The sequence below is a fragment of the Dendroctonus ponderosae genome, unplaced genomic scaffold (assembly GCF_020466585.1).
Source record: "Dendroctonus ponderosae isolate FM_Combo_2020 unplaced genomic scaffold, Dpon_F_20191213v2 Dpon_F_20191213_9, whole genome shotgun sequence".
Lineage (NCBI taxonomy): Eukaryota > Metazoa > Arthropoda > Insecta > Coleoptera > Curculionidae > Dendroctonus > Dendroctonus ponderosae.
The window spans coordinates 3,127,367-3,152,999 of record NW_026019116.1 but is presented as its reverse complement, the minus strand read 5'-3'; the positions used below and the strand labels follow the sequence as shown (position 1 = coordinate 3,152,999).

The 25,633-nt window shown below is 34.8% G+C and overlaps 4 protein-coding genes across 9 annotated transcripts in view; 3 read left to right on the top strand and 1 right to left on the bottom strand.

The window, feature by feature from the left end:
• The window catches only part of LOC109539135 (Down syndrome cell adhesion molecule-like protein Dscam2), a 126,572-nt gene extending 124,735 nt beyond the window's left edge, over positions 1–1,837 (top strand). For all 5 annotated transcript variants that reach the window (XM_048669979.1, XM_048669984.1, XM_048669982.1 and 2 more), the window contains one exon: positions 894–1,837. In XM_048669979.1, coding sequence (XP_048525936.1) covers positions 894–1,149 — 256 coding nt within the window. In that variant the 3' untranslated portion in view covers positions 1,150–1,837. The remainder of the gene's footprint in view (positions 1–893) is intronic.
• A 138-nt stretch (positions 1,838–1,975) lies between these two features.
• LOC109539131 (protein gone early) overlaps positions 1,976–25,633 on the bottom strand; it is a 36,981-nt gene continuing 13,323 nt past the window's right edge. For both annotated transcript variants that reach the window (XM_048669985.1, XM_048669986.1), the window contains 10 exons: positions 8,886–9,091; positions 7,498–7,701; positions 7,202–7,433; positions 6,669–6,886; positions 6,314–6,612; positions 6,096–6,263; positions 5,938–6,034; positions 5,712–5,801; positions 3,519–3,595; positions 1,976–3,460 (listed from right to left, as the gene is read on the bottom strand). In XM_048669985.1, the coding sequence (XP_048525942.1) occupies positions 3,364–3,460; positions 3,519–3,595; positions 5,712–5,801; positions 5,938–6,034; positions 6,096–6,263; positions 6,314–6,612; positions 6,669–6,886; positions 7,202–7,433; positions 7,498–7,701; positions 8,886–9,091 (1,688 nt within the window). In that variant the 3' untranslated portion in view covers positions 1,976–3,363. The remainder of the gene's footprint in view (positions 3,461–3,518; positions 3,596–5,711; positions 5,802–5,937; positions 6,035–6,095; positions 6,264–6,313; positions 6,613–6,668; positions 6,887–7,201; positions 7,434–7,497; positions 7,702–8,885; positions 9,092–25,633) is intronic.
• On the top strand, positions 14,141–16,344 carry LOC109539132. The gene is made up of 2 exons (XM_019906740.2): positions 14,141–14,247; positions 14,941–16,344. Exons 1-2 carry the CDS (start codon positions 14,233–14,235, stop codon positions 16,096–16,098), a joined length of 1,173 nt encoding a protein of 390 aa, XP_019762299.2. The 5' UTR covers positions 14,141–14,232; the 3' UTR covers positions 16,099–16,344.
• Positions 18,270–19,313, top strand: LOC109539134. Its single transcript, XM_019906741.2, has 4 exons — positions 18,270–18,313; positions 18,372–18,628; positions 18,678–18,819; positions 18,871–19,313. Exons 1-4 carry the CDS (start codon positions 18,290–18,292, stop codon positions 19,246–19,248), a joined length of 801 nt encoding a protein of 266 aa, XP_019762300.2. The 5' UTR covers positions 18,270–18,289; the 3' UTR covers positions 19,249–19,313.

The window sequence follows — 25,633 nt, the reverse complement described above, 5'->3', positions numbered from 1 at the left end:
AATTTTGTAATTTTTTGCTGCAAAGACCCCATAAGTCATGACATGTCAACAAAGAAGAAAACTATCAGCAAATTACGGTTTTTTTTCAGCTTTTGATTAAAAACTTTCAGTTTTGTGATCGGTTTTTGAGAAAAATTTATTGATTTTCGTTTTTGTCTCGAATTCGACACCAAAAAGAGTTTTTGTAAAATTTCTACAAAGCTATAAACTTGCCTTGCAAATTTTTCGCGTAAAAAGCTCCACATTGTCAGTAGTTTTAGGTAAAACTCTGCAAAATAGAGCGTTTCTGAGTAGAAAATCAAGTAAGGAACATTTTCAGTCAAAACTAAAAACCCAGTTTTTAACAAACTCTCCAGTCTTCAGAGGCATGGGAGTGACGAGTTTTACCAAATAATTTATTATAAACTTTCCCTTATTCTGTTTGACAAAAATGAATGTGATTTTTGTCCCAATTTGCAAAAGGAATTCAAAACTTTTTACAAAGTGAGGAAGGAGGCAAGTGTTCTCGTTACTATAAGATTCTCAGTATTTTTTAGCAAAAAATAGTAACTTTGCTAAAACTGAAAAATGCTGAAATTTTGTAGAAAATTTAATAATATTAATAAATAAAAAACAACTAAAAAAGTCCAACTCCTAAAAGTTCACTGAGTCACCCAGGCCTAATTTGTAGGGAAATATTATACAGAAGCATCTCGATGAATCTTGCTGAACTTGGGAGTTAAATGCTTAAATCAGAGCAAAAATGTTTTTTTATATTCATAACCATCAAGCAATAAAAGCATTGAATTTTCCAATGATGCCTACACTCACTGGTCCATGGCCCAAAGTAGCTAAATTGTAGGATTAGACTACCATTTATAAATGCCTGCGAAAGTATTTTTGTAATGTTCTAGATTCCTATCGCAAAGCGGTCGCTCCGGTTCTCAGCGCCACATTCTCAGCCATCTTTCCGTAGCTGAGACAGCGTTTAGCGAGTCTCCCAGTCCTCAAGGGCCCGGGGGAGTGCAAATGGAACTATCAGAAGCCGAATGCGATATCGACACGCTGAAAAAACTGAAACTTGGACTTCGCAGCTCGTTGTGGTCGCGACCGCAAAGTGGACAACAAGGGGGCCAACAGCCCCCATCAGACTACTCAATTGCAGTCTGAATGCAAAGAATCTTCCATAGATTGAGCGGCTAGTTCTCCTGCATATATCTGCCTCTGTAGTATAAAAGTTCGATTTTCTTCCTCAAGACCGATAACTGACCGCTCAAGTGCAAAAACGCAGAAACTTCACTAGTTTTCTGCGGGTTAAACCTAAGCCTAGTGTAATATATCATTAAAGTTTTACTGATAAATCAAAATTTTATACCAAAAGAATCAAAAGCATAGATATATTGCGTTACTGTCGCGGAATGACCAAAGAGGCAGGATTTCTGGCTGAGTAAATCAAAGTTTGTACCCAGATTTTTCGACGACTCACCCAAATCACACAGAAAAAATAAGTTTGTAAATACTGAAGCAAATATTTGCGAAACATCAGCCATTCAGACACCCTGCAGCTTTCGTACATCCACGATCACTGCCTTTGTTATAATACTATATCTTTCGATAAAAGAATTTTGGAACCGTTTTCTATGATATGTGTAATATTTTTCACTGTTAAATAAGACTTAGAAGAAGGACCGTCGCGTGGATAATACTAGATTCGTACTGGATCTATAAACCATAGGCGCAATCCTTCTTTTTAAAATAGCAATTAAGTACCACTACCTATAAATCAAACAATAAGAATCAAAATTATTGAAAACATATGTACCAGAGTTCATAGTTCAAATAAAGAAGATGGTTTAAAGGCAACGTGTTTTCGATGTTCTTCTATTTATCTGTGAGGATCAAATGTTATCAGTTGTAATTAGCTGAATATTTCTAGTGTTTTACAAAGTTCGTACTGAATCTAGATGAAGCAAAAGTGTTGAAATAAAGTACTCACTTTTGTCAAATTGAATATATTATAAAAATACAGGCTTATTAATATATACTGATAAGGTGTACTAAAAGAAATAACACAGCAGCTCAAACTGCCAATTGGTCTGGAAAAACGCCTTCACAAGGCATAATAAAAAAATCTTCAAAAAACCAATAAAATCTTAAATATATAAACATACAAGCAAATGCCTCACTGTAAAAATATCGCAACAGGCAAGAAAACGCATGTTTTACGCATCTTATCATCTCCAGTACTCTCTCCATACAAGTACGCATCTTATCATCTCCAGGTTTTAACAATAATACGTATCACTTGATTAATGTATCATATGATTCACTATCAAGATTTTGACGGTGATTTGTTTCTAGAGATAACATTTTTTCAGACCAATCACTTAAAAACTTGGCAAGTTTTCCACATTAAATAAATGGGTGGAAATTTAATTTCCTTAGTCCCAATCATTATAAAAAATAAATAGTAAGTAACATAAAAACAATACTCTACAAACAAGTCTTGAATCCCCGTATGTATTGGTGCTGCTTCACTGAGAAACTCCAATAATTTACTGGCCAGTTGGAGGCTCAATATTCCCTAACAAGCTTCATTTTCAAAAGCTTCCATATGGACAACTTTACGAGTTTTAACATGCAAATGTACAGGGTTTTGGAGCATTTACAGCGTGCAACTTTTTACGAGAAAAAAGCTCTAAACTTTTGTGGAAAGACCAGAGAATCTTGTCAAAGGCTGAATTTTGCCTGCCGTTCGAAAGGTAAGCTTTTACTAGTATAAATGATTTGATGATAACTGTTTTTCTATAAACTTATCTTGTATAAAATCACTCTTTTTGCACTGCAATTTTATAGTACATTAGACAAAGTTGCGCCAATAAATTGTGAACTGTTTTGGAAGAAAATGTCAGTTTAGAAGAACAACCTGAAGAGGAAGCAATATTTTCGTAAATACGTTCGCCCATAAGATTCGCCTAAATATAGAAAATATTCACAAAAGGAAAGAAAAAGCAAATATTACATGGGATACAAAACTACTAAATGAGGTTGATATACCCAAATACATCAAGCTCATTTAGTTTTTTTAGTTTCTATAATGCAAATATGGGAGGCGTCTATCGAAAGTGTTGTACTTATATTATTTATATATCAACGTGAATATTGACAAATATGTATCTGTTTAATGTACGATAAAAACTAAACCAAAAAATGTGTATTTTCACATAAAAACATTTGAAGTTGTCCAAATAAAAAAATATTCACAGCAAACGGAAAAATGCCACTGGTTTCATGAGGCTTCCCGCACATCGGGGTAAATAAAATTATACCATAAAAGGCCAAACTTCATAAAAAGTGTGTACTTTTTATCAATAATGTTCATAGTCATTTGGGAACAACCTCAAAACATTTCGACGATTTACTCGAGGCGCAGTCAAACGCCTGTCGAAACTCTGCTAAATTAGTCCATGCCATCTCCAGTCTGAGTAAAAGTTAATTTCAATACAAAATGGCTATGAAACAGCGTAATAAATACTTACAAGTCTTTGGATTCTAGCATGAAGTATAACGAACTCTGGTAGAGCTGATACTGTTTGGTGGACTCAGAACAGCGGGTCTAAAATATTGAAAACCATCAGAAAAAAAACCATAATTTCAGAAAAATTCAAATTAGGCCTGGGTAACGCTGTGTTGAGTTGCCCTTTTGAGTTGTTGTCGCGAAAAATTAATTTAGTTACCTTTTCTGTAGAAACAATTGTTAAAAATGCGGTCTTTTAGTTTTTGGTCTAAAACAGGGAAAACCGGAAATTTTGAAGTACCTTAAAGAGTCTTCAGAGCGATGAGTGTGACGAATTTTCCAAATAGTTGAAAATTTATTTTTTTTTCGAAAAGAAAACCAGAGAACTTTATTTCGATTTTGTCTCAAATTCAGAGGTAAAACGGGCATTAGAAAACTATACCAAAAGAAGATGAAGAAGACTAACTATTAAGACCAGTTTTTTTCTTATAAAATCGATCTTTTAATTTTTTTGCATAAGAGACTCTCACTTGCTAGTAGTTTATAGCAACACATTAGGAAAAATCGCGTTTTTCTATTTAGAAATATGGAGCTAAAAGTAAAGAAACCAGAATAAAAAAAACTAATTATTCATATCGATGAAGATGAGTTCCCAAATAATTGTGCTTGAGTACAAGCTTTAGCTGGTTCTGTCCGGGGAAACATTTTTAGGAAAAAACCCGGAAAAATTATTACGGTTTTATCCAACTTTTTTCAAAAAAATTTTTCACAAAAAATGCCTGAAGATCTAAAGTATAACTTTAGAAAGTAATGCGTTTTTTTCCTTAGAAAGAATTGCTTACGAAAAACTGTGATAAAACTTGGGACCTGAAATGTTAAAGAAACTTTTAAAATATTTACACCGATGAGGGTGGCGGATTTAGCAAATAATGTTGTACACTTTTGTTCCCTGGTCGTTTTTTTCAAGATAATCTTAGTTACTTTCGGTAAAAAACCAAATACAATTATTTGGTTTTTGTGCCAAATTCGAAGCTGAAAAGAGTTTTCTAAAATTATGCAAAGTTATGCAATTTATGCAAAATGCAAAGCAATTACGCAAATCGATGAATGCGGCGAATTTTCAAACAAAATTAATTTTGTAATTTTTTGCTGAAGACCCCATAATTGCCAGAAAAGACGAAAGGCATCAGAAAATAACAGTTTTTACGAAACCTGAATGATTTTCGGGAAAAAACGGAAGAAATTCATTTCCGTCTTTGTCCCGAATTCGACTTTGAAAAAGTTTTTTAAAAATTTATATAAAGCTATAATTTATCTTGTAATTTTCCGCGTAAAATGACTCCAGCCTGTCAGTGTTTTTACAAAATAGAGCGTTTTTGACTAGCAAGTAAAGCAAAAAAAGTTCAGTCGAAGCTAACAAACCAAAGTTTTTTTAACAAACTCTACAGTCTTCAGAGGTAAGGAGGTGAAGAGTTTTCCAAATAACTTATTATAAACTTTCGCTTATTCTGATCTATGTTCGATAAAAAACTATTTAATTTTTGCCTGAAATTCAAAGCTGGACAGGAACTTCAAAACTTTTTACAAACCGACAAAGAAGAGGATTTCTTTTTCTAAAAAAAATTATTTTATAATTTTTGGCAGAAATTACGTTAAGATTGTCAGTATTTTTAAGTAAAACTTTAGAAAATTGAGCATTTAGAAGTAGGCGTAACTTTGCTAAAACTGAAGAATTCTGGAATTTTGAAGAAACGTTAAAAATATTGTTGATAAATGGCCGTTAAAGTAATCAACATTTCCTCAGCAAACCAACTGAGTTACTGCGCCGGAGCGTTGGGTTAGCGCACCAAGCCATTTACTGTGCCGATTCCTAAAAATTCACTGAGTTACCCAGGCCTAACTGAGATGCGGTGATAAAGCTTGTAGGAAACAGCGTGTATGCGATTCAAATTTACTTATTAAACATGTTCTTCTTAAGGGGGTTAAAACGCTGATCTTTTATAGTATGAGAATCCCTCACGAAAATATCTCTATATTTCTATCTCCTAATTTTTTTAAAGAACTCGCTATAGCATCATAAAATTTACCGCAACTTTGCAAACATTCCATGTGATTTGTGAGTGAATTTTAATATTAAATTGAAAATAACCTAAATAAATAAACAAAAATATGCGCCAAATACTTATCTATTTTGTTTAACTCATAGTGAACATACCTGCGCATATGTGAGAAAATATAAAGCTGAGTCTTCATATTGCTCCAAACCGCTATAGTGGACATGGTTATTGCTTCCTGATAAAAGAGCCTGGAAGAAAATACAGCAGCTATTGAGACTATAAAACACATCAAAATCCAGTTGAGGATTTTCCTAATTTATTTTAGGACTAGTTCAGAGATATTCAACCTCCATTTGTTTTAGATGAATTTACAACCCAGCTCACCTCGTTGGCAACTTTAACCGCAAACAGCTCTACAAAGGCGGAAAGTGCCACTTCTTTCTGAGGCGCAAAAAGTGGATCAACGTTCTGAGACAGATAACTGAAACAATTAACATCGCATCATCTAAAGTGACTGTTTAGTTTAATCAGTAATCACTTACGTGGATATGCATTGCACGTTCGATTGCACTGACTTCAAAGATTCGGCTACAATCGTATGAAAAGGCGACAGAATTTTTTTATCCGCCGTCCACAGACTTCCGTATGGTAAAATAGCTGATAAAATTGCGGAGGCAATTTCGGTGCCCAAACGTCCATATATCACAGGTCTAAAAAATACCAGCTATAAAAAAAAGCAACAGCAAAAACTCGAAGTTACCTCGGATATCCATCTTCGACGAAAGGCTCCATTACCAAAGCTCTTGGTATAATAATGGCATTCTCCGAAGGTATGTATCTAACTTTAGGTACGTCCTTCAGTAGCTCCTTTATAAGCACACCTTGAGGCAACGAATTCATCAAAAGCCTTTCGTCCACTTTCCTCGTCAACGGGATGCTGCTTTTGATGCTGTCGAATAAATTCATCTTGAATACAATCAACGGATTGTAATATTCTTTTAAGTATGTCAAGTTTTTGGCCGAGCTGGGAAGACCGATCTGCAGCGACAGTGTATTTAGCTAAAGGAAAAACAGTTAAAAAGTCTTGAATTTATTCGATTATTAAATTGATCTACTTTGGCGGCTAGCTGATCTTTCAATAGCACTGATTGACCAAATGTGTCTAGCTTTTTCTTAATTACTTCCAGAATTGTTCGAAACGTTTCGTTCAAAGATTGCTTCGTTGCTTCAGCGATAGGGAAAATCTTTTCCAGGTGGAACTCAGTGGCTAGAGACATAAACTCTCTCACCCATTTTACACACACTTCCCAACGTTTGTTGGACTTTGAAATGCCTAAAAATGTTTAGTTAAATAGAGTTTTCTACACAGGTGATCCTAACATCGTTTAAAAAAATTTCAAAATTTCAAATTTTTGCTTTGTTCGGTACTTAAATTTCATACAAATATTGGACTGTAAATTATTTGCTTCCGGTCTACAGATTTATTAAATATCAAGTGTTTTGCCTTTTCTTTTAAATATCTCCTGCACTTTTGAAATGTTTTGATCAAATTTGGAGTATTGCAAAGACAAAAGTGTATGAAAAACACACTAAAACTTTTTTTATAAGAAACGAACAAACTCTTACAAATTCCTCAAATAAAACTTACCAAATAACTCATTATTAAAAGAATCAAGGGCTGATGTGTACACTTCGGACAAAAAAGGCAAATATTCCCTCACCAAACACCAAATAAGATACCCATTCATCGTATGCCTATCGGTAGAAGAGATGATTTGAGCCAATTCGCTTAGATACTCTTGCGATGTGACTATCACTTCTGTATTTTCCGATATGCTGACTTTGGGGTACAGAGCTTGCAAAATGTCATGAAAGGGAATCTGAAGTCATTTAGAACATTTAGAGAATTTAGATCAAATAGAATTAAGAAAAGCGTTTACTTACAGTGCTTGTGGTCAATTTGAGTTCGGCCAATGAAACAGCATTGTATGTGGTAATGGGGTTTTGTAAGTTGGCCAAATCTGGAGTAATTTCCGCTATTCGTTTCTCGTAATTGAAAATATCTCTTCCGAATTTTGCTGCTTTGTTTCTCGTGGAACTTAGGGAGATCACAACATCCCTTATGTAATCCATATAGGCTGTTAAAATCTACAATTCATTATTATTGTGCAATCAGTATTCATTAATTTATGATTTTATCAGTTAAATATTAGATACAATTGAACACTTGTATGTATTAGTTAGGAAACCATTTAACTCCAAAACAATTCCAACTTGTTACATTGTTGTGACATTGTTATAAACAATAGTAATTTAAAGATTCTTGTCCGCTATTTGAATTATTTGACAACTCTGAAAAATTGCGATTTTTATATGCTTTTAACTTTTTCTTAATCTGCATTTCTGCACTGAGACTTGCATTTACTTCCTTTCGCTTTCCTGCTTATATTAAGCAAGGTTTTTCTCACAGTATTTATGTGATTTTTATAATCCCAGAAAGAAAAAACATGTTGAACTTTAGTTCAAAAGTATGCCTCTATCTTATAATGAGTAGTTTATAAAAATAAATATTAAAAAAATGAAATTAGGGAATTATTGAAACCGCGAACATTTCTATACAATTGGGAATCCGATGATCAAAAAACCGCACTTCCATAATTTAAAATTTTATAGAATAAAATTATCTAAATTAAAAAAACTCTTTATTCACTAACATCTGATGGCACGCACAGAACCCTTTGAAGAAATTGGCTTAAAAACAATTTTAGATGGAATATCGAAAGAAAATTCTTCAGTGCATTTCATGCATCAATTGACTGAAACAAATAAAATTTGACTAAAACAGCGAACTTTTACTGGAGCATCTGAATTAGTTTTGAACTCTAATTGATCAGAACTGACTCTAAATAATCTAAAAAGTCTATAAAAATTGGAAAATGTGGGGGTCTTCACAAAATGATGGTTGGTTTTGGAAATGCTTTTAAGCATTTTGTGAAAACAGCAGAAATAAAAATATAAATATAACAAACAAAACTATTTTAAATTAAATATAAGTGTGGTAAACAAAAGAAGCAAATATATCAGCTAAGTGATTTAAATGCAATGGTTTCCAATGGAATGAAACCTACATGAATTACTTAGTAGTGAAAATAAAGTAATAGTAAAAAACAATAAACTGAAGCAAATTTTCTATTTTTCTGCTTGGTGGTAAATCAAAGTTCACTGTTCTAATTAAATAAAAAATCAATTTTAAAAGCGTTCGTCATCATCTATGTAATCTATGCGTTGGCTAATGGAGTGAGTAGAAAATGATGTTTTTAGCTTGTTCTTACACGGTCATCTCTATAGTAGTAGTTTCTATCCGGAAGTCCGAGCCCAGCAGGCGAAATTCGGATGCAATTCTTCTCGGGTACATGCGGATCGGGTTCAACGTGCACCTTGAAAAAAGGGTTCACTCCATACTGCACCTGCAGCACTGTCAATACTTTCATGCCATCAAAGTCCACTTCGCTCCAGTCACGCAAAATGTGCCAACCACCTGCAAAAGAAGCGAAAAAAATTCATATTACGTGCGGCCTGGATGGTACCATAGATGGTTCTACAGACACTTCGTCAGCTCGTACAAGGAAATTTACTTTCGGTCTTAAATTAAAGCAAAAGTAAGCGACTTGAATGCGCAACTTAAGGGCGTAGCTGACATAAGAGTTGCAACACACGGACAATTTGCGAGAATGGAATACGAAAAATCGCCGAAAATTCCGACGAAGATGTTTTGCAACTGCTTATAATTCGGACATTTTTCAACGAGAGGAGAAACACTTCTTACTTTCCTTTCAAGGTTACCAATGAATAGAATTATCATAAGTATGGTATTATTGTCCGCTGGTCAGCGGCGTTTCATTACAACTTGAATTGTTTAAGCATTTTGCATCGAGTGGCTCTGTAAACACAAATTTCTTATTTTTCAAGCATTTTCTTTCATTTCGAATTATTATTTTTTTCAGTCAAGTCACAGTTTTATTCAAGCATAGAAGAAGAAATGCAAACTACAGAGAAGCTGATTAATTCAAAAGAAACAAAATATGTAAAATTAATTTTTGAAGTACAAAGATGAAAAGTCTGCCAGATAATATGCAAAAATCGTTTTTCAAGATGCCGAACACAAAAATTAAATAACATATTTTCGGTCGGTTATAATTTGGTTTTCCTTCAGTGTGACTCCACTTCACATCGTGAATATCAATGGTTTGGCAATGAGTAGATTATGTTATGTCATCATATGATCTGGTTAACGTGAACTGCAAAAGGCTGAAAAAATGCAATTTATGAAGATGTAGATAAGAAACTTTTGCAGCTGTTTATTCAAAGGGGGCAACCCCGTTCTTCAAGATAAGACTTAAACATGTAAATAAGAAACTGTTCAAGCAGTCTATTGAAAATTAGGCCGAAAATGCATGAAACACAAATTTACAAGGAAAAGGCTACATAAATGGTCACTTAACAATGAAATAACAAGAGGTTTGATGTTTTAACAGTCGGATCAAAGTTTCTAAGAAAACATGGTATAATTGGAGGAAAAAGTTTAAATATCCACTGGACTTTTTTGTAAATTTACTCTGAATAAAACTACCAGTGAAATATCAAACAAACAGTAAAGCTTGAACTAAAAAAATGCAATAGAAAACTTTGAAGTTCCTTTAAATCAAGTCAAATTGATATTAACTTGTCAACCGTTAGATTGAAGAGTGCTCCATTTCTTAAAATCGCAATACAGACAAATAAAGACAATTAAAATATCGGAAACAATTTTTCATTATCCATTTAGAAGCCATAAACTCCATTTACCGAGTTCGGCATGAAGATTTTATCAAATAAAAGATAAAGTACCAATAATGCTAGAGTGATGTTGTCGCAAACCAACTTTTTTGAAATGGAAAGGAGAAGAAAAATTTATTGCGATTTATGAGAATATCGTCTGAATTGTTAAGAGACTATCAAATCAGTGAATCAGTCTCCTTCCCTATTCCCGTTTTCACTCTAAAATTAATATTTAATTTTTTCTTTTGAAATTTCTATAACAACTTTGCTTGTCGGTTTTTCGTATTTAATGGTCGCATGTGTGAAGAAACTGACGGCACTAAAGAAAAAGATAATAAAGGTAAAAACAAGAGTGAGTCTAATAGTAAAGTTGCTGAAAATGTACTTTCAATTGAAGCAATGACGCCGAAAATGACCGAAAGTCGAGTACGCAAGTAAAGAAATACTCTCAAAGAGAGGTGGAATAGTTTCCACGAAATTTATTTAATATTTTAATTAATTAAAACACAATAACACCCATCAAGACAGAACTTTTACTTTTATTCGGTACAAGCTACACACCACTGGTGGTACATTAGATATTATCATCCTACAAGTTTTAGATAGAAATAAAACAATGGGCAAAAAACTAGATTTACATATGGACACTGCCAACCACGCCCCTCTATTGGCGTGATATATTGGCCATCATTGCAAGACGTAGAAATTTCTTTAGGGGAATCCGGCACATAAAATGCTAATTTATTTTAATGGATGCATAAAGGTAATAGCAGATTTCTCCACGCATCTAATTCAGCCGATAAAAGAAAATGCCATAAGATCGTTCTTGTTTAGATCGAAGGGAGAATGCGCTGGCAAATTTCAGGGCGGTGTCAAATCGGCTTCTATTTACCACTTAAGTGCAGAAATTTAGCACAAATTAGAGAGTTTTTGTGATGGCTTTATGCACACACAGCGTTATGTTTAATACGCACATGGAAATTATTCATTTCAATGTAATTATTCACGTTTTTTAAAGCATTTAAAGAGTTTGTTTAGAATTCCCCAGCATGGATAATCTCATATCATGTCTTTCAAAAGTGAGTTCTAAAAATGGCAAAAGTGGCCAAAAACACAAAAAAAAACACTTTTTAATCCCAACTGAATGTAGAATTACAACGTAATTTTGGTGTGCAGAACAACCATTAGCTTGCATCGTTTTTCCATCTGGAAATTTTGAAATGTTAGATATTGCGTTTATTATTTCAGGCGCTTTTCAGTTTTTAATTAAAAAACTTTCTTTGCAGAAAAACCATTGGTGTGCACCGTATTTCTACCTTGAAATGAAAAATGTTTGAAATAGCGCTAATTTTCTAGGAGAAGCCAACGTTTTTGACGTTTTTTGGTTGAAAACTATGAAAAAACTTTTAAAACGCTTTTTTGTGTCCCACCGCATGCTAAATTACCAAATAATTTTTGCTTGCAAAAATATAAAAAAAAACATTGGTGTGCATCGATTTCCAGCAATTATAGCGCTGATTTTCTACGGGGATTGGAAACTGAAAGTTTTGTAAAAAACGGGAAAATTATTTTCTTTTCAACTGCATACAGATTTATAAAATAATTTTGTTTGCACAAAAACGATTGGTGTGTGCCGTTTCTTTGTCTAAAAATTATATGCAAAATATAGCGCTTTTCTAGAACAATCCGACGATTTAAATTTTTTAAATAAAAAACGGTACGTTTCAGCAAAAGAACGCAAAAGAGCTTTTCTGTTTCCAAGTGCCTGAAAAATTAGTAAATATTTTGCACTGCTTTTCTGTCTGAAAATTATCAAATGTTAAGCATAGCGCCCAAGTTTTCAAGACAATCCAACTCTTTTCATTTTTTTAATCAGAAATTTAGCTTTCCAGCAAAAAATTCCAAAGTTTTTTGTTTCTGTGTGCAAAATCAGACATAATTTTTTTATTGCAGAAAAACCATTGGTGTGCACCGATTTTCTGTCTGGAAATATTGAAAAACACGAATTTGTCAAATAGAGCCAATATCAAGAAACGATTTTTGCTGAATCGTTTTGCAATTTTAGAATAATAAACATTAATATGTTTTCAACCTGTAAATTTTAGCGATATGAATAAAACGAGAGAATCAGCCAGAGAAAGTTCAAAAAGTCTTGGTTGCGTATTATAAAATACTGGAAAAATTGCGTGACAAAGCATACTTCTCTTGAACGAAACTTAGCTTCGAATGTCGGCCCTCAGATCAGAAAAGAAAAAATTTAAACTGAATCTTTGCCTGCTGAATAAAAATTACTCCTTTATTAGGAAGTTGTGCGCTTATTAATAGCAAGCTTTTAACTCCAAGTTTTTGCAATAGTATTTAAAGCCGCTCTGTATACCAATATTTTCCTAAATTGTGAAATATTTAGATTGTGAGAGATTTTCCTAAGATGTGCTAATCTTAGGTACTCCCAGAATCAGACGCAAATTTATTAGCACTCATCCGGGTATCGCCTGAAATTAACACTCCCGAAACTTTCCTATAGTTTTGATGTAAGGTAGTGTTATTCTCAGAGCTAATAGACCGGAACCAATTCTGGGAGTGTTTGAAAATTGTACTTCTCGAAATGTGCATCTTCTGTTACTATTTGTTTTGCTCTTTGGATGGTTTTGCTATAACTTCTGATGTCTTCATTTAAAATCGTATAGACGTTCTTTCTAGATACAATGTAACTAGGGAGAATTTGATGGACAATCGCATGTCTCATGAAATAGTTTAGTAATTTAGACTAAAACTAAAGTGTGCGAGTTTAATATAATCATAATATACCCTTCTTTTTATAATGATAAAAATATAATATCACTTTTTTATTATTGTCAGCAAAAGCTTTACACTGCATATTAAACTGTTTGTATTTTAAATTCGACTATCCAATTGCCTTTAACTGACTTTCGAGTCACTCAAAATATTTCCTCATTAACACTATATTTGAGTAGACAAAAGAGTCCTCTTATTAAAGACAAGAGAGGAATAAAACTATTAAAGCTACAGCTTGAGATTAATTAGGAAAAACTGCTACTAAAAGACAGTCGATTAATCATCATCATCAAGATTTAATCAGTGATGAATTACATTTCTTCTATCTCTCGGACATATCGCAATTAAACTGGTAATGTTTGCGGCCTGGACTTGTATAGTAGGTTCGAGTAATATCCACTTTCGATCACCATGATACAGATCCGCCAAGTACCGAGGCCGGGCAAACCCGCCGGCTAAAAGGTGAAAGAGGAGATGTCGTCCGAAAAATTTCTCCAAAAAAAATCATCACGCGAATCGGTGCCACGTAACGTTTTTTCTGTCAATTACCTGGGCAAATATTGACTTTGACTGCAATAACGATATCATTGTTCAAAGGCATGTCCTGGAAATATTTAGCATACTCAACGCATTGTGTTGGCTGGAGGAAATTTGCAATAATCAACATTCTGTTGACAATGCGTTTGGTTTATAACTGTAAAACGGTTGCTGATTTGCGACTCATTATGATAAAACCTGGGATTTTCTAAGCCCTGAAAAATTGTGCATAAAACGCTGAGTTGGTCAAGCACTCAACTGGTTGAGTTCTGATATTTCTCACGACTCGAACAATTAGAAGCAACCCAACCCAAACCCAACAGTTTGCATAATTCATGAAGAAACACCGCATACGTGACACCGCTCGCATTATTTGGGTGCAAGTCTTCCATCGGCGAACCTGAGGGGGGTTCCGCGAACGCTCTTCGTATAAAACCAAGGGGGACGAACCAAATGAACCAAAACTTCCGGGTTAACAGAACGGTAGCGCAGGGTTACCCGAAAACGGTCTGAATCGTGATTACCAAAATGAAGACACTTTTGGTAAGTACCAACGAGATTGCTGAAACCTGTCGAAAAAGTGCTTGGTTTTCTTGTTTCGAGTGCAGTTAATTTAGTTTCTTTCTCGTTATTGTTCAGTTGTCACAAAATTTGTTTAGTTCTTCAATCGTTATTTGCTACATTTATGCCCAAGATTCGTCACTTTTTTTACTTTACTCAAGCGTAGTTATCTTCTACCTCAGTTACATCCTTAAAAGTTATTCTCGTTTACAATCTCCAGCAGTGGTTTCCACAGTTTCTCGCAGAGTTTCAGCTGTTGCCATCAAACTTAAAATATTCTTAGCTGAAGTTGTCAGTCGGCATTGCCACCTAAGTCTTCCGATCTAACCCCTTTAGATGTTTACAAAATAACAATAATTTAACCAAAAATATCACTACAACAATTAGTAGAAGTTTCAAACGATTCGTACAAAAAAAATCATGTTAAATTACGATAAGTTAATGAAAAATATAACACTTAAAGGTCTTCGACGACTTCACTTCTGTTTTCTCAGAAGAACCAATTTGTTTGTCTAAACACAATAATGTTATTTGAACATTCTATCAACCCCTGGTCTCCCAAGGTACGGTGGTAAACTTTACCCTTAGACATTGTTCTACAATTTCAGTTTTCAGAAGCAAAATTCAACAAATTTTGCAAAGGTTTCTTTGTAATGTAAGTCGTGTTCATTCCAGATATCACTGTGCATTTGCGCCTTCGCTTCAGCCCGACCAGAAGCCGGCTACAGCTATCCAGTACCAGCTGGACCATCCCTTTCTCTTCCCGGTCCCAGCATTGGAGGCTCCCACGGGATTTCCAGTATCAACCTGGGAACAGGAGGCAGTCATGGTGCAGACATCAGCCACATCAGCTTGACTACTTCGGGAGCCGGCAGCTTAGGAGGACACGGAAGCTCCTATGCAGGCTCTGGACCTAGCTACTTATCCGGAGGGTCCTCCTATGTCCCGGGTGGCTCCTACAGCGGAGGCTCTGCATTGCTCTCCGCAGGACATGGCGGAAGTTCCTACACTGGTGGTTCGTCGCTCCTATCTGGAGGCCATGGTGGCTCCTCCTTCGGCGGAGGTTCATCACTGTTATCAAGTGGACACGGCGTAGGCTCTATCTCCGGAGGATCTCTGCTCAGTGGAGGTCATGGCAGCAGCTCGTTTGGTTCCGGCAGTAGCTCCTTTGGTTCAGGCAGCAGCTCCTTTGGTTCAGGCAGCTCAGGTTTCTCAGGTTCTTTCTCCGGTGGCAACAGTTTCGGTTCCTCTGCTTCTCTTGGAAACATTGGAGGAGGTTCCACTATTGTCCAAAAGCACATTTACGTCCATGTGCCACCACCAGAGCCTGAAGACTTCAGACCCCAACGCATTATCCCTGTAGCGCCAGCTCAGAAACACTACAAAATCATCTTCATTAAGGCTCCATCAGCTCCAACTCCCACTGTGCCAGCCATTCCTTTGCAGCCTCAGAACGAAGAGAAAACGTTGGTGTACGTTTTGGTAAAGAAACCTGAAGAGGCTCCAGAATTGTCTATACCCGCGCCAATCCCCACTCAGCCAAGCAAACCAGAAGTCTACTTCATTCGCTACAAGACTCAAAAAGAAAGTTCTGGCGGCGTGGGCATTTCCGGATCTTCGTCCTTCTCCGGCAGCGCCATCGATGACAGTAGTGCAGCTCTGGCTGGATCCGGAATTTCCGGTTTATCCGGCAATTTGGGAAGCATTGGAAGCATAGGAAGCTTATCTTCTTCTCATGGTGGCAGCTCCAGTAGCTCTTTCATTTCCAGCTCGTCTGGAGGCAGTTTGAGCTCCTCCTATGGCCCCCCTGGCCATGTCCCCGGGCCATATTAATTCGAATTACGGAATAGTGATGTTGAGGTTACAGGACTTATACAGTGGCTGACAGTGATCGCGATTTACTCATTTTGTACATAAGCCCATCCTAGGTTTAGCTCCATGTATGTTATGTCTTACTTTTTGGGCGAAAAGTATTGTTTAAATAACCCCCTTTTCTAAGTCTTTATGTAGTTGTATTGTGATACGGTGACAAATGTAGCGTGTAAGTTTTATTTAATGAAATAAATTATTTTTTTTAAATCATTGTGTATTATTATTAATCTAATAGGGGTTGAATCTAGGTAGAGCTGAGCAAATTCAAAAAGAAGTTGATTGTCTAATAATTCTGGCAAAATTTGAATTCCGTTCGTGTTTAAAACGGTGTTTAATTGTTGCTTTTTCAGAGTTGGGGCGAATCTGAAGCAGAAGAGATTTCTTCCAAACGATGAGTTATCAATGTGGCACCTACAAAGTCGGGTAGAAATTGTAGAAACTAATCTGGCAGAAATTTCGAACTAATTTGCTGAAAAGCTTGCTTTATTTATTATTTGGTTTCTACAGGATTGTCCAGATTAAAACCTCAGTGTACAAAAACACAGCAATTATGCGGATATTTTCCAAAGCGTTCACAATTTTCACAATTGTTGAATCATTTACCATTTCTAAGATGCCTACAATTAATCTCGACACATTCACTATCTGGGAGTGTCTGAGAACAGAACTTTTAGCTGTAGGTATAAGTAAAAACAGTAACTTTGATGAAAAGTAATAAAAGAGATCTGTTTAACAGAAATGTGCAATAGAACTGATTAAACAATGGAAACACATGATGAAAATATTGCTTCTATTCCAAGTTTTTGAGAGCAAACTTGCGCAACTTATGTACAGTTTCCCAAATCTCAATGACGAAGCTGGAGAGAGATGATGAGATTGCTCATATTGTAACTATAGCGGACACAATATAGTATTTTATAAATAATAAAATCATGCATTAAATTCCTTAACTGTAAAGCTCAATAATGAAAACAACAATTTTTTTAGGAAAAAGTATGTAAGCTTGAAAACGTATGATCGACAACAAAATAGTGGATTGTTGCTGAATTGAACAAAAAATATAACAATACAATTAAAATTAAAATGAATAAAAATTTAGATCAAAGTGCAAGTTATATAGGATCAGCGGCAAATTCAAATGCAACAAACCACAATAAATAATTAACTAAAATTAAAAGAAATCTCAACTGAGAACTACACTATACGACTCTAGTCTAGCCTGAAAAATACTCTAGTGAACAATTTTAAGTAAAGGAAAAGTAACAAAAGTAAACGACTACAAACAACCTAAAAAATCGCTCTTGATTCAGTTTTTTTCTGTTCTTTCAATTTCAATTTAAAAATCCAACTACAATCTTGTAAAACGTAAAAAGTGACGTTCTCAATGGACCCTCTTCACATGGTTTCATTTTATTATTAGCAAGAGAAAAAGTTGTTTGTGTATATTTTGGGATGCGAAAACAAAACCAAACGACATGGAGTTTGCATCTGTTGAACATGTTTAATCAGTTAAAGGAGGCTGAAAGTGGTTTTACAAATCGCACTTGGCATATTAAAAATGGGAACAGTCTGATCCGAAATAGCATTCAAAATTCAATAAACCAGAGACTGATTTTTATTTTTGAGTCAAACAATTGTTACTTCCACAATACACACACACTGTTTCGTAGCTTGTCCACTTTCAATTTTTAAGTTGCCACTTCAAGCGATGCCCGTTAATGGAACAATTATGTATCTGGCCTGTGTTTTCTTATGAACAATAGAACTTTTGTTTTCCCTATACTGATAGGTCTGGAGGTGGAATTAAATACATCACTTTTAACTTTAACAATAAAATTTCATTTTCTTCTGTTAAGTATAGATGAAGTCACTTGGTTTGCACTAAAAAGACTAAAACCCGTCCCTGCTAAACCGATTATTTACTATTGCGAACATGATCATGTTGTACAACAGTGTGGGTACACAAAATCTACATCTGACACGGCCTAAACAAACAAAAATTGTCATAAAAATCAATTGAAAAACACCAAACAATGCTCTTTTGCCCAACTTTGGTTTTATAATATTTGCGTTTAGGAAAATGCGGGCTTTCTCTGCTATCTTTTCCTCCTATATAACCATTTGCCACTAATATGCCATAAGTCAGTTCAAAATGAAGTTACCTTACCTGTTGATTGTACGTACCAAAATCCAAATCCAGTTAGTGAATTTTACGAATTTGTGATTTTTTCTAGTGTTTGTGGGTGTTTTTACCCCTAAGTCGCAGTCGGCCAGATGCCCCTTATTACTACTCAGCCCCTGCTGAGGTTGAAAACCCCTTCACTAGAACCTCAGGCTTTCCATCAGCTGCACTAAGCCAGTCTTATCTACCAGCAAACCGAGCCCCTGAACATTCTCAGCCGAGCTTCAATAACGTTCCAGCTACCTCCTATGGAACCCCTCTTTTGAGAACCTCAATCCTTCCTTCAAGCAGCTCACTAACGCCGCAAAGGTAAGTTCACTTCTGCTGTTATGTGATATTCTAAAGTACCGTTGTTAAGAAACTACGGTTCTCCTGAAGTACGGTCCCAACTTCCTCCACTGAGCCCTTATTCAGCTCAGCCGCAACGCGCTGTAAACATCCAGAAACACTTCTACTTTCATGTGGCGCCTCCAGAGATGGAGGAGCAAAGACCTCAAAGAGTAAGTAAGTTATATCTAAGTCTCTTAGTGACTGATGACAATTTGTTGCAGATCCATGAACCGAAAGTCGCCCAGAAGCACTACAAAATTATCTTCGTCAAAGTTCCCTCATATGCTCCAGCAGCAAAGTACGTGGAGCAGCAACAGGCGTTGCAAGAAGAGAAAACCCTCATCTATGTGCTAGTGAAAAAGCCAGAGGAAGAGGTTCCAGTGAGGGCCAACCAAGTTGCAGCCCCAATTAATAAACCAGAGGTCTATTTTGTTAAGTACAAAGGAAAAGCTGATGCACCACCAGTTCCAACTGGAGAACAGAGTGAAAGTGTTCAAAATGAGGATAACGACTCAGTGGTGGTTGAGAGTGCTGGGAGAACTTCCCAGCCCCAAGCCCAAGGGTACATATACGAGAAGCATGTAGGTGTGCTGAAGTAGTAATATGGTTACAGTGTATTGGGAAGAATAAGTTTTATATTGTCATATATTTTTTTAGTTAAGTCGAATCGTGTTTCATTTCATTCATTCTGGTTACTCCAGAACTCCTTAATGAAAATGTTTAATTTAGTTGGTAACTTGTAGATTCCTCTTTATGATGTCTATAATTGGTATGACCAAACACTTCAACCCACAAAACTGAGATTATTTTTTAATTCCATAACGCGCTACCAAAACTTTTTAAGAAGTTTGCAAAATGTTTGTTCTAAGAACCAGAACAAAGCTAATAAATACAAAACTCGAGCAGATTAAGCAAAGGAATGAAAATTTGAATTAGATTTCTCCGCAAATCGGCATAAAAGCACAAATAGAAAATCGATTTAACTTCATTCTAGCTGACGAAATCTTATGCAATAACAGAACAAACGCTTCAGCCCAAGACAATTGGATGTTTATGATTCCCAGACGTTCTACCAGAGCTTTCTAAGAACTTTGCAAAGTATTCGTCTGAAAACCAAAAAAAATTGCAAATCGACCTAAAAGTGGAAATAAAAAAACGCTTTGTTCCTTGAAACTGACAATATCTAATATAATAACATAACAAAGGATTCAACCCACGACAATGAGATGGTTTTTTTTATTTCCGAACGTTCTATCGAAACCTTTTAAGAACTTTGCAAAATATTCGTTTTATAAAGAATAATAAATCAGAACTCGTTCAGATTTATCAGCAGAATGATAATTTGAAGTCCGTATATCAGGCTAGACGCAGAAAAAGTTCACTATAAGTTACTTCAAACCGACAAGAACTTTGCAAATATTCGTTCCAACAACCAAAAATACAGAACTCATCCAAATTAAACAAAAAAAATAAGAATTTGAAGATATTCCCTTCGGAAATCGAGCTAAAATCGCAAATAAAAAACGCTTTAAGTTTCTAATATAATACCATAACAAACGCTAAAAGCCATGACAATGATTTTTACATTTCCAAACTTTCCACCACAACTTTTTAGAAACTTTGCAAAATATTCGCCGTATCATCCAATAAAATGCTAATAAATGCCTTTCTTATCCCCAAACGCTCTCCCAAAACCGTGTAAGAGCTTTGCAAAATATTCGTCTTAAGAACAAAAAAGCCTAATAATTACAGAACTAGTCCAGAATAATCAGAAGAATGCGACGATATTTGAACCACTGTCTAAGCTACTCAACTTAAAAGCACAAAAAATCGCCTTCAGTTTCCTCAAGCCGGCGAAAAATAATATAATATGTAATAATAAATTGATAAAATTAAAATCAAACTAATTCAACGTTTAAGCCTTACTTAATCGGCAATCTGCAAACACGTCGATTTAAAGACCCAAAGAAATTCGCGAAATTTAAAAACCCTCTTAATTTGTCTAAACTATGTAAACATAAAAATCTAATTTCAAAATTCTCCAATTTGCTCCAATCTATCTATGCCTTGAAAGTTTCGCAGAATTCTAAAAAATCTTGGACTGGAAATTCGAAAAAATATTTTTAGTTTCTTTGATTAATTTAACTTAACTCGAAGAAACACAACACGTTCACAGTACGCCCTAATTGATCTGAAACTGGCAAATTTGAACTCAAACAGTAAAGTTTACGAAGCTGCAGACGCCTGCAAAAAAAATTGTCAATTTCTGAAGGTGAAAAGGTTAAACTTGAAGAAACACTTTTAAACACATCCTGCAGCTTTTTCAAAAATTGTTAATGGCCCAATTAGAACAATGGGACTAATGAATATTAAACCATAACTAGCAAGAAACGTTTAAATCGACTTTCTAGCATAAAAAAATAACCTTAACCAAGCTACATGATACCTAAAATGAGAAGAAATCAACACTGAAATCAACCATTAAATGAGGGTGACTTATTATTAGTTCATCTTAATTAAAACTTGCGTAACATCCTGATAAGACGACCCTTCAGCTGGTAGACGAGCTTCCCGTGCCCAAAATAGAAAAGTTCGTACAAGAACAGATTTTTCATTGATATTTATTGGATATTAGAGCGGTTTATTTATTAGAAATCAAAAACCAAATGGATCATATCTCGATGGTTTAAAAGCTTTCCCGAAATAGCTTCCTCAACTTTTGAACCACTTAAGTTACGTGGCGCTTGAAACATACGAGGACGATTACTACGTTGTAAACATGAATGTTTTATGAAGCCAAAATGAAAAATTACAGAGTTTTTTAACGGCGACCAAACAAATATTGTGATAGTTGAGTGAGATCACATCGTAATTTTTTATGGTAGATAAAATCACTGCTGACAAAGTAGGTTAGATGCTAGGCTATTAAATTGCGGGTGTTGGTAAATAAATATTTTTTTATATACATAAGGCGAGCCAATTTATTGCGGCAGTTTGAGCAAAAAAATATTGTATTTTATTCGTTTTATCTTCCATTGACTCGTATCAATCTTAAGTTAAAACAAAGTCGCCAGAAGTGATTTTTTCAAAATCCTGTTAATTTGCAAATTAATCCATGGTAAGTTACGAAACAAACATAAATGGATAATAAATAAAACAATCATAAAAATGTTATGTGAAAATACAATTTTTCTGATTGCCAGAATTTTCAACTGGACTGGACACTGGACTCGAAAAAATGCTGATACTAGTTTAAAACATTTCTTTGCTGATAACGAGACTTATTAATAAATTGGTAATTTTATACATACTAATATAAATATTACAAAAACTGTTGTGCAACTTTTGGCCTTAAAAAATCAATTTAGACTCGAAATTAAATTTTGTGTGTACCAAAAAAATTATTGCAAACCTTCGGTACAAGGTACCTACCTATTTCCATGAAAAATTCGTCAATTTCCACTACGCCTCACTTACTGTTATTTTTACAAACCTAAGAGCTTTTGATGCTTTATAGCCCACACTTTTCTGGGCAAATTATTGGTTTTCATACTAAGATGTTGATTTGTGCACAACTATGTGCACTATACAATAGTTGATTTCCTCTTAGTTCTTGCCTAGAGTGTAAAAATAAAATTTTGTGTGCAATAAAAACCTTTTCTCAAAACCTTTTCTTGAAACCACAAAGGCGAATAAATTTTAAAATATATAATACTTTCTTCGATTTGTGCACAAATAAAGTGGATTTTACTATCGATTTTTCAGACTGTTTTAACGCTTTTCCCATTTTTTTCTGTTCAAGCTTTCCAGCCTCTACTTTTCTGGACAAGTCATGGTTTCTGTATTTAACTATTGTCAATTTTTGTTTTTTTGTTCCGTTTTTAAGAGCTTTTTCGTGTTCTTTTCTTTAACAAACTTCATCCTTGTGTACGTTTCCCATTTTTCCAATTCCCGAAGCGTTAATTTCTTCACTTTACATTGATAATAATAATAGTAATCTCACTATTGATTTGCCAATAATTGAATATTTTTTTTTCAGTTGTCTCTTAACATTTTTCAGTTTAATTGAGTTCTGTTGTACTGAATTAATAGGCTGAATGTATAGGATTAATTTGTGATCTGTAGAGTAATTTTTTCACTTTGGCATTTTTAAGTTTGATTTACAATATGAATTGTTTCGTCCATTTCATTTCCTTCAAACGTTTTATTTTTTACTATGTACCATTATAATGATTTTTACCTTTCGCTGTTTCTTTTAGGTACTGTTTTTTTGTTTATACAGAAAAAACATTGATGATTTTTATGCAAAAATTACTTATTCATTCTTGCCAGTATTTTAAGATTTTCGCAGCCAAAACCCAGAATTGCTTCATTTATTTTCACTTAAAATGCACCCCGATTCCAGTTGAATTTCTACCCTCTGTCGGCCTCAGTTTCTGCTCCCCTGATGGGGATGCTTAGTAAATAGGGATTCCCTGTGCGGCGGCATATCTGAAAAGTAACCTTTTTAAGGTTTTTTGCCACTCGGCAATTCTGCGCTCCGGCTTAAAAAAATGCTCAACGCAGCTCTCCTGAGGGGAATAAAACCTCACAAAATGTCCGAGCATGCATCTTGGAGCTCTAACAAAGGGGCTCTATGCACTGTGGTAAACAAACAACTGCTTGCCATCCATCCAGCATGCACCATTTTTATTCCTTTTCAATAAATTATTCTCCACCGTTTCAGGACGGCTTACATTTTTGTCTGGTTTTGCGATGGCAAACCTTCAAACAACCCTTAAATCTTATTTCCGGGGCTCTGGGATCTTTGAGGGATAGGGTGAAATAAGGACTAACAGACTCTAAGTGGGAGAACATCGTATTAGGGGTGCAGAAAAGGGACAGGCGAAATAGAGCCGGATTCGATTGGAATGGCAAATTCCGCGCTCTACAGTGAAACCGAAGTGAAAAGCTGTTATTAGCGGAACTCGCATGAAACAATGCCAATAAATTCACTTCTTAAAATATCGGCGGCTTAGGTTGGGTTTTCAATGTTATTGTTAAATTTCCCCATAAAAACAACGATGACACCATCATCGTCCGGTGAAAGTATTTCTCGAACCAGCCAGGTTTCCAATCAATTTACTTTTAAATTGCCATCAGTGGATTAAATTTGCGTTTAATTATATGTAATTTTAACGGCGAGCCCATTCTGCTTAATGGAGTCACTATTGTATCTATTCACATACGTAGGCGTAATTAATATACATAACGATATTTTTTAAGTTTAATTATAAAATAGTCCGGTGATGGCGAAAAAAGGTCAGGCAAATTTTGATCTACCACCCTTAACGGGTCGTTTCGTATTAGCACAATCCACTGTTTTTGTGTAGAATCAGGACAGCAGCACTGTCAAAGAGGTGATGCATAAGCCGGCAGGGATGAAAAACCCTTAAGGGATGGAATACAGTTGCGTTCGCGCTTAAATGTCCATATAAATAGGGGTGGAAGGATATAGGATTAGGGGCGCAGCATTGTGGAGAATATTGATTCGATGGCTAGCCTCAACATACTGGCTGTTAAATTATTATATGGAATTAACTGCTCGAGTCTTTTAGTGGTTAAGTTATTTTTTGAAATATTAGAAGCGATTTGTGTACAGTTGAACAAGAGAGTGCAAACTCGAGCGCCCATTTCCACTTGTCTATGTAATTTTGGAAAAACCTTTCCTATAATTTAATTTATACAATTATATGTCTTTGCTACGCGTTTTACTTGGTATTTTGTGTTTTCTTCTTGCGTTTTTACGCTCTCATCGCTTTCATGCACTCATTTCCCGTTATGTGTCTCGAATATTTCAATCATGTGGCCTCTTTTATGTTTTTTTGCTTTAATGTGTTCACTTTCTGTTAAGTTACTGTTTATTTGTCAAAGCACTTCTCTCCTTCAGTGTTTAATTTAACTTTAGATTCCTCTAACTCATATTTTCCATTTTTTTATATACATAGATTCAATTATAGTGTATTTTGGTGATACACAAAAACAGTACAAGCGATTCGTGTACAAATGAGCAAAATACTGCAAATTGCAGCGAACGTTGCCATTTCTGCCTGTAAATTTCCTAAAACCTTTATTTATATTTGGTTTGTCCATTTATATTTTTCACGCGTATTAATTGACATTTTTTGTTTTCTTCTTGATACTTTTCTTTCAATACTTTAATACTAAAATGTTTCAGTCCTATGCTCCTCTGTTATTCTTTAATATCTGAACTTTATTTTAATTTACCGGTCACTTCATCAATAAATCTATCACCTTCAGTGTTAGATTATTTCGAAATGCTTCACTTTAATTTAGATTTCGTTAAGTCATATATTTCATTTTTTTACACATTTGATGTCTAGGGCCTCAACCTATCGAATGTTTAAATTGTTATATGGGATTCATTATAGAGTGTTTTAGTGATTAAAAGTATTTTTTAGAAACATTCTAAGCGATTGGTTTGCAGTTTACGAAGAGATTGCTAATTGCCATTAGCCCTCGCTACTACGAGATTGGTACAAGCCCAAACACTTGTCTGCAATTTTCGTAAAACCTTTATTTTTAATTTGTTTTGTCCACTGATATTTTGTTGCGCGTCTTACTTAGCATTTCATGTTTTCTTTAAGAAATTTTTTTCATCACTTTTATTGACTCATTTGCCATTCTATGCCGAAAACATTTGAGTCCTGTCTATTCGATGTTATTCTTTAATGTGTTTACTATCCTGTTGATTTTTTTCAATACATATGTCTTCTTCGGTGTTTTGGAATGTTTGAATTAACATTTCTTTAACTCATCGTTTCCATTTTGTGTCATTTTTCTACTGCTTTCAGCTGTTTGCTTTTCGTATTAGTATCTGGTCGGCTGTTCTACGCTGCATCAAAGTGAATCATGCACAAAAAAATCCTACAAACTGTTAAATTATGCGACAAAGACAAACTAACTCAAATGTTCCCTCATTTT

What these genes read in the sequence shown, in the direction of transcription:
- LOC109539134 (XM_019906741.2), top strand. Translation starts at nt 18,290, where the DNA reads ATGAAGTTACCTTACCTGTTGATT. An exon ending in AGCTCACTAACGCCGCAAAG is followed by an intron (nt 18,629 to 18,677) that starts GTAAGTTCACTT and finishes ACCGTTGTTAAG; the next exon opens with AAACTACGGTTCTCCTGAAG. An exon ending in AGGAGCAAAGACCTCAAAGA is followed by an intron (nt 18,820 to 18,870) that starts GTAAGTAAGTTA and finishes AATTTGTTGCAG; the next exon opens with ATCCATGAACCGAAAGTCGC.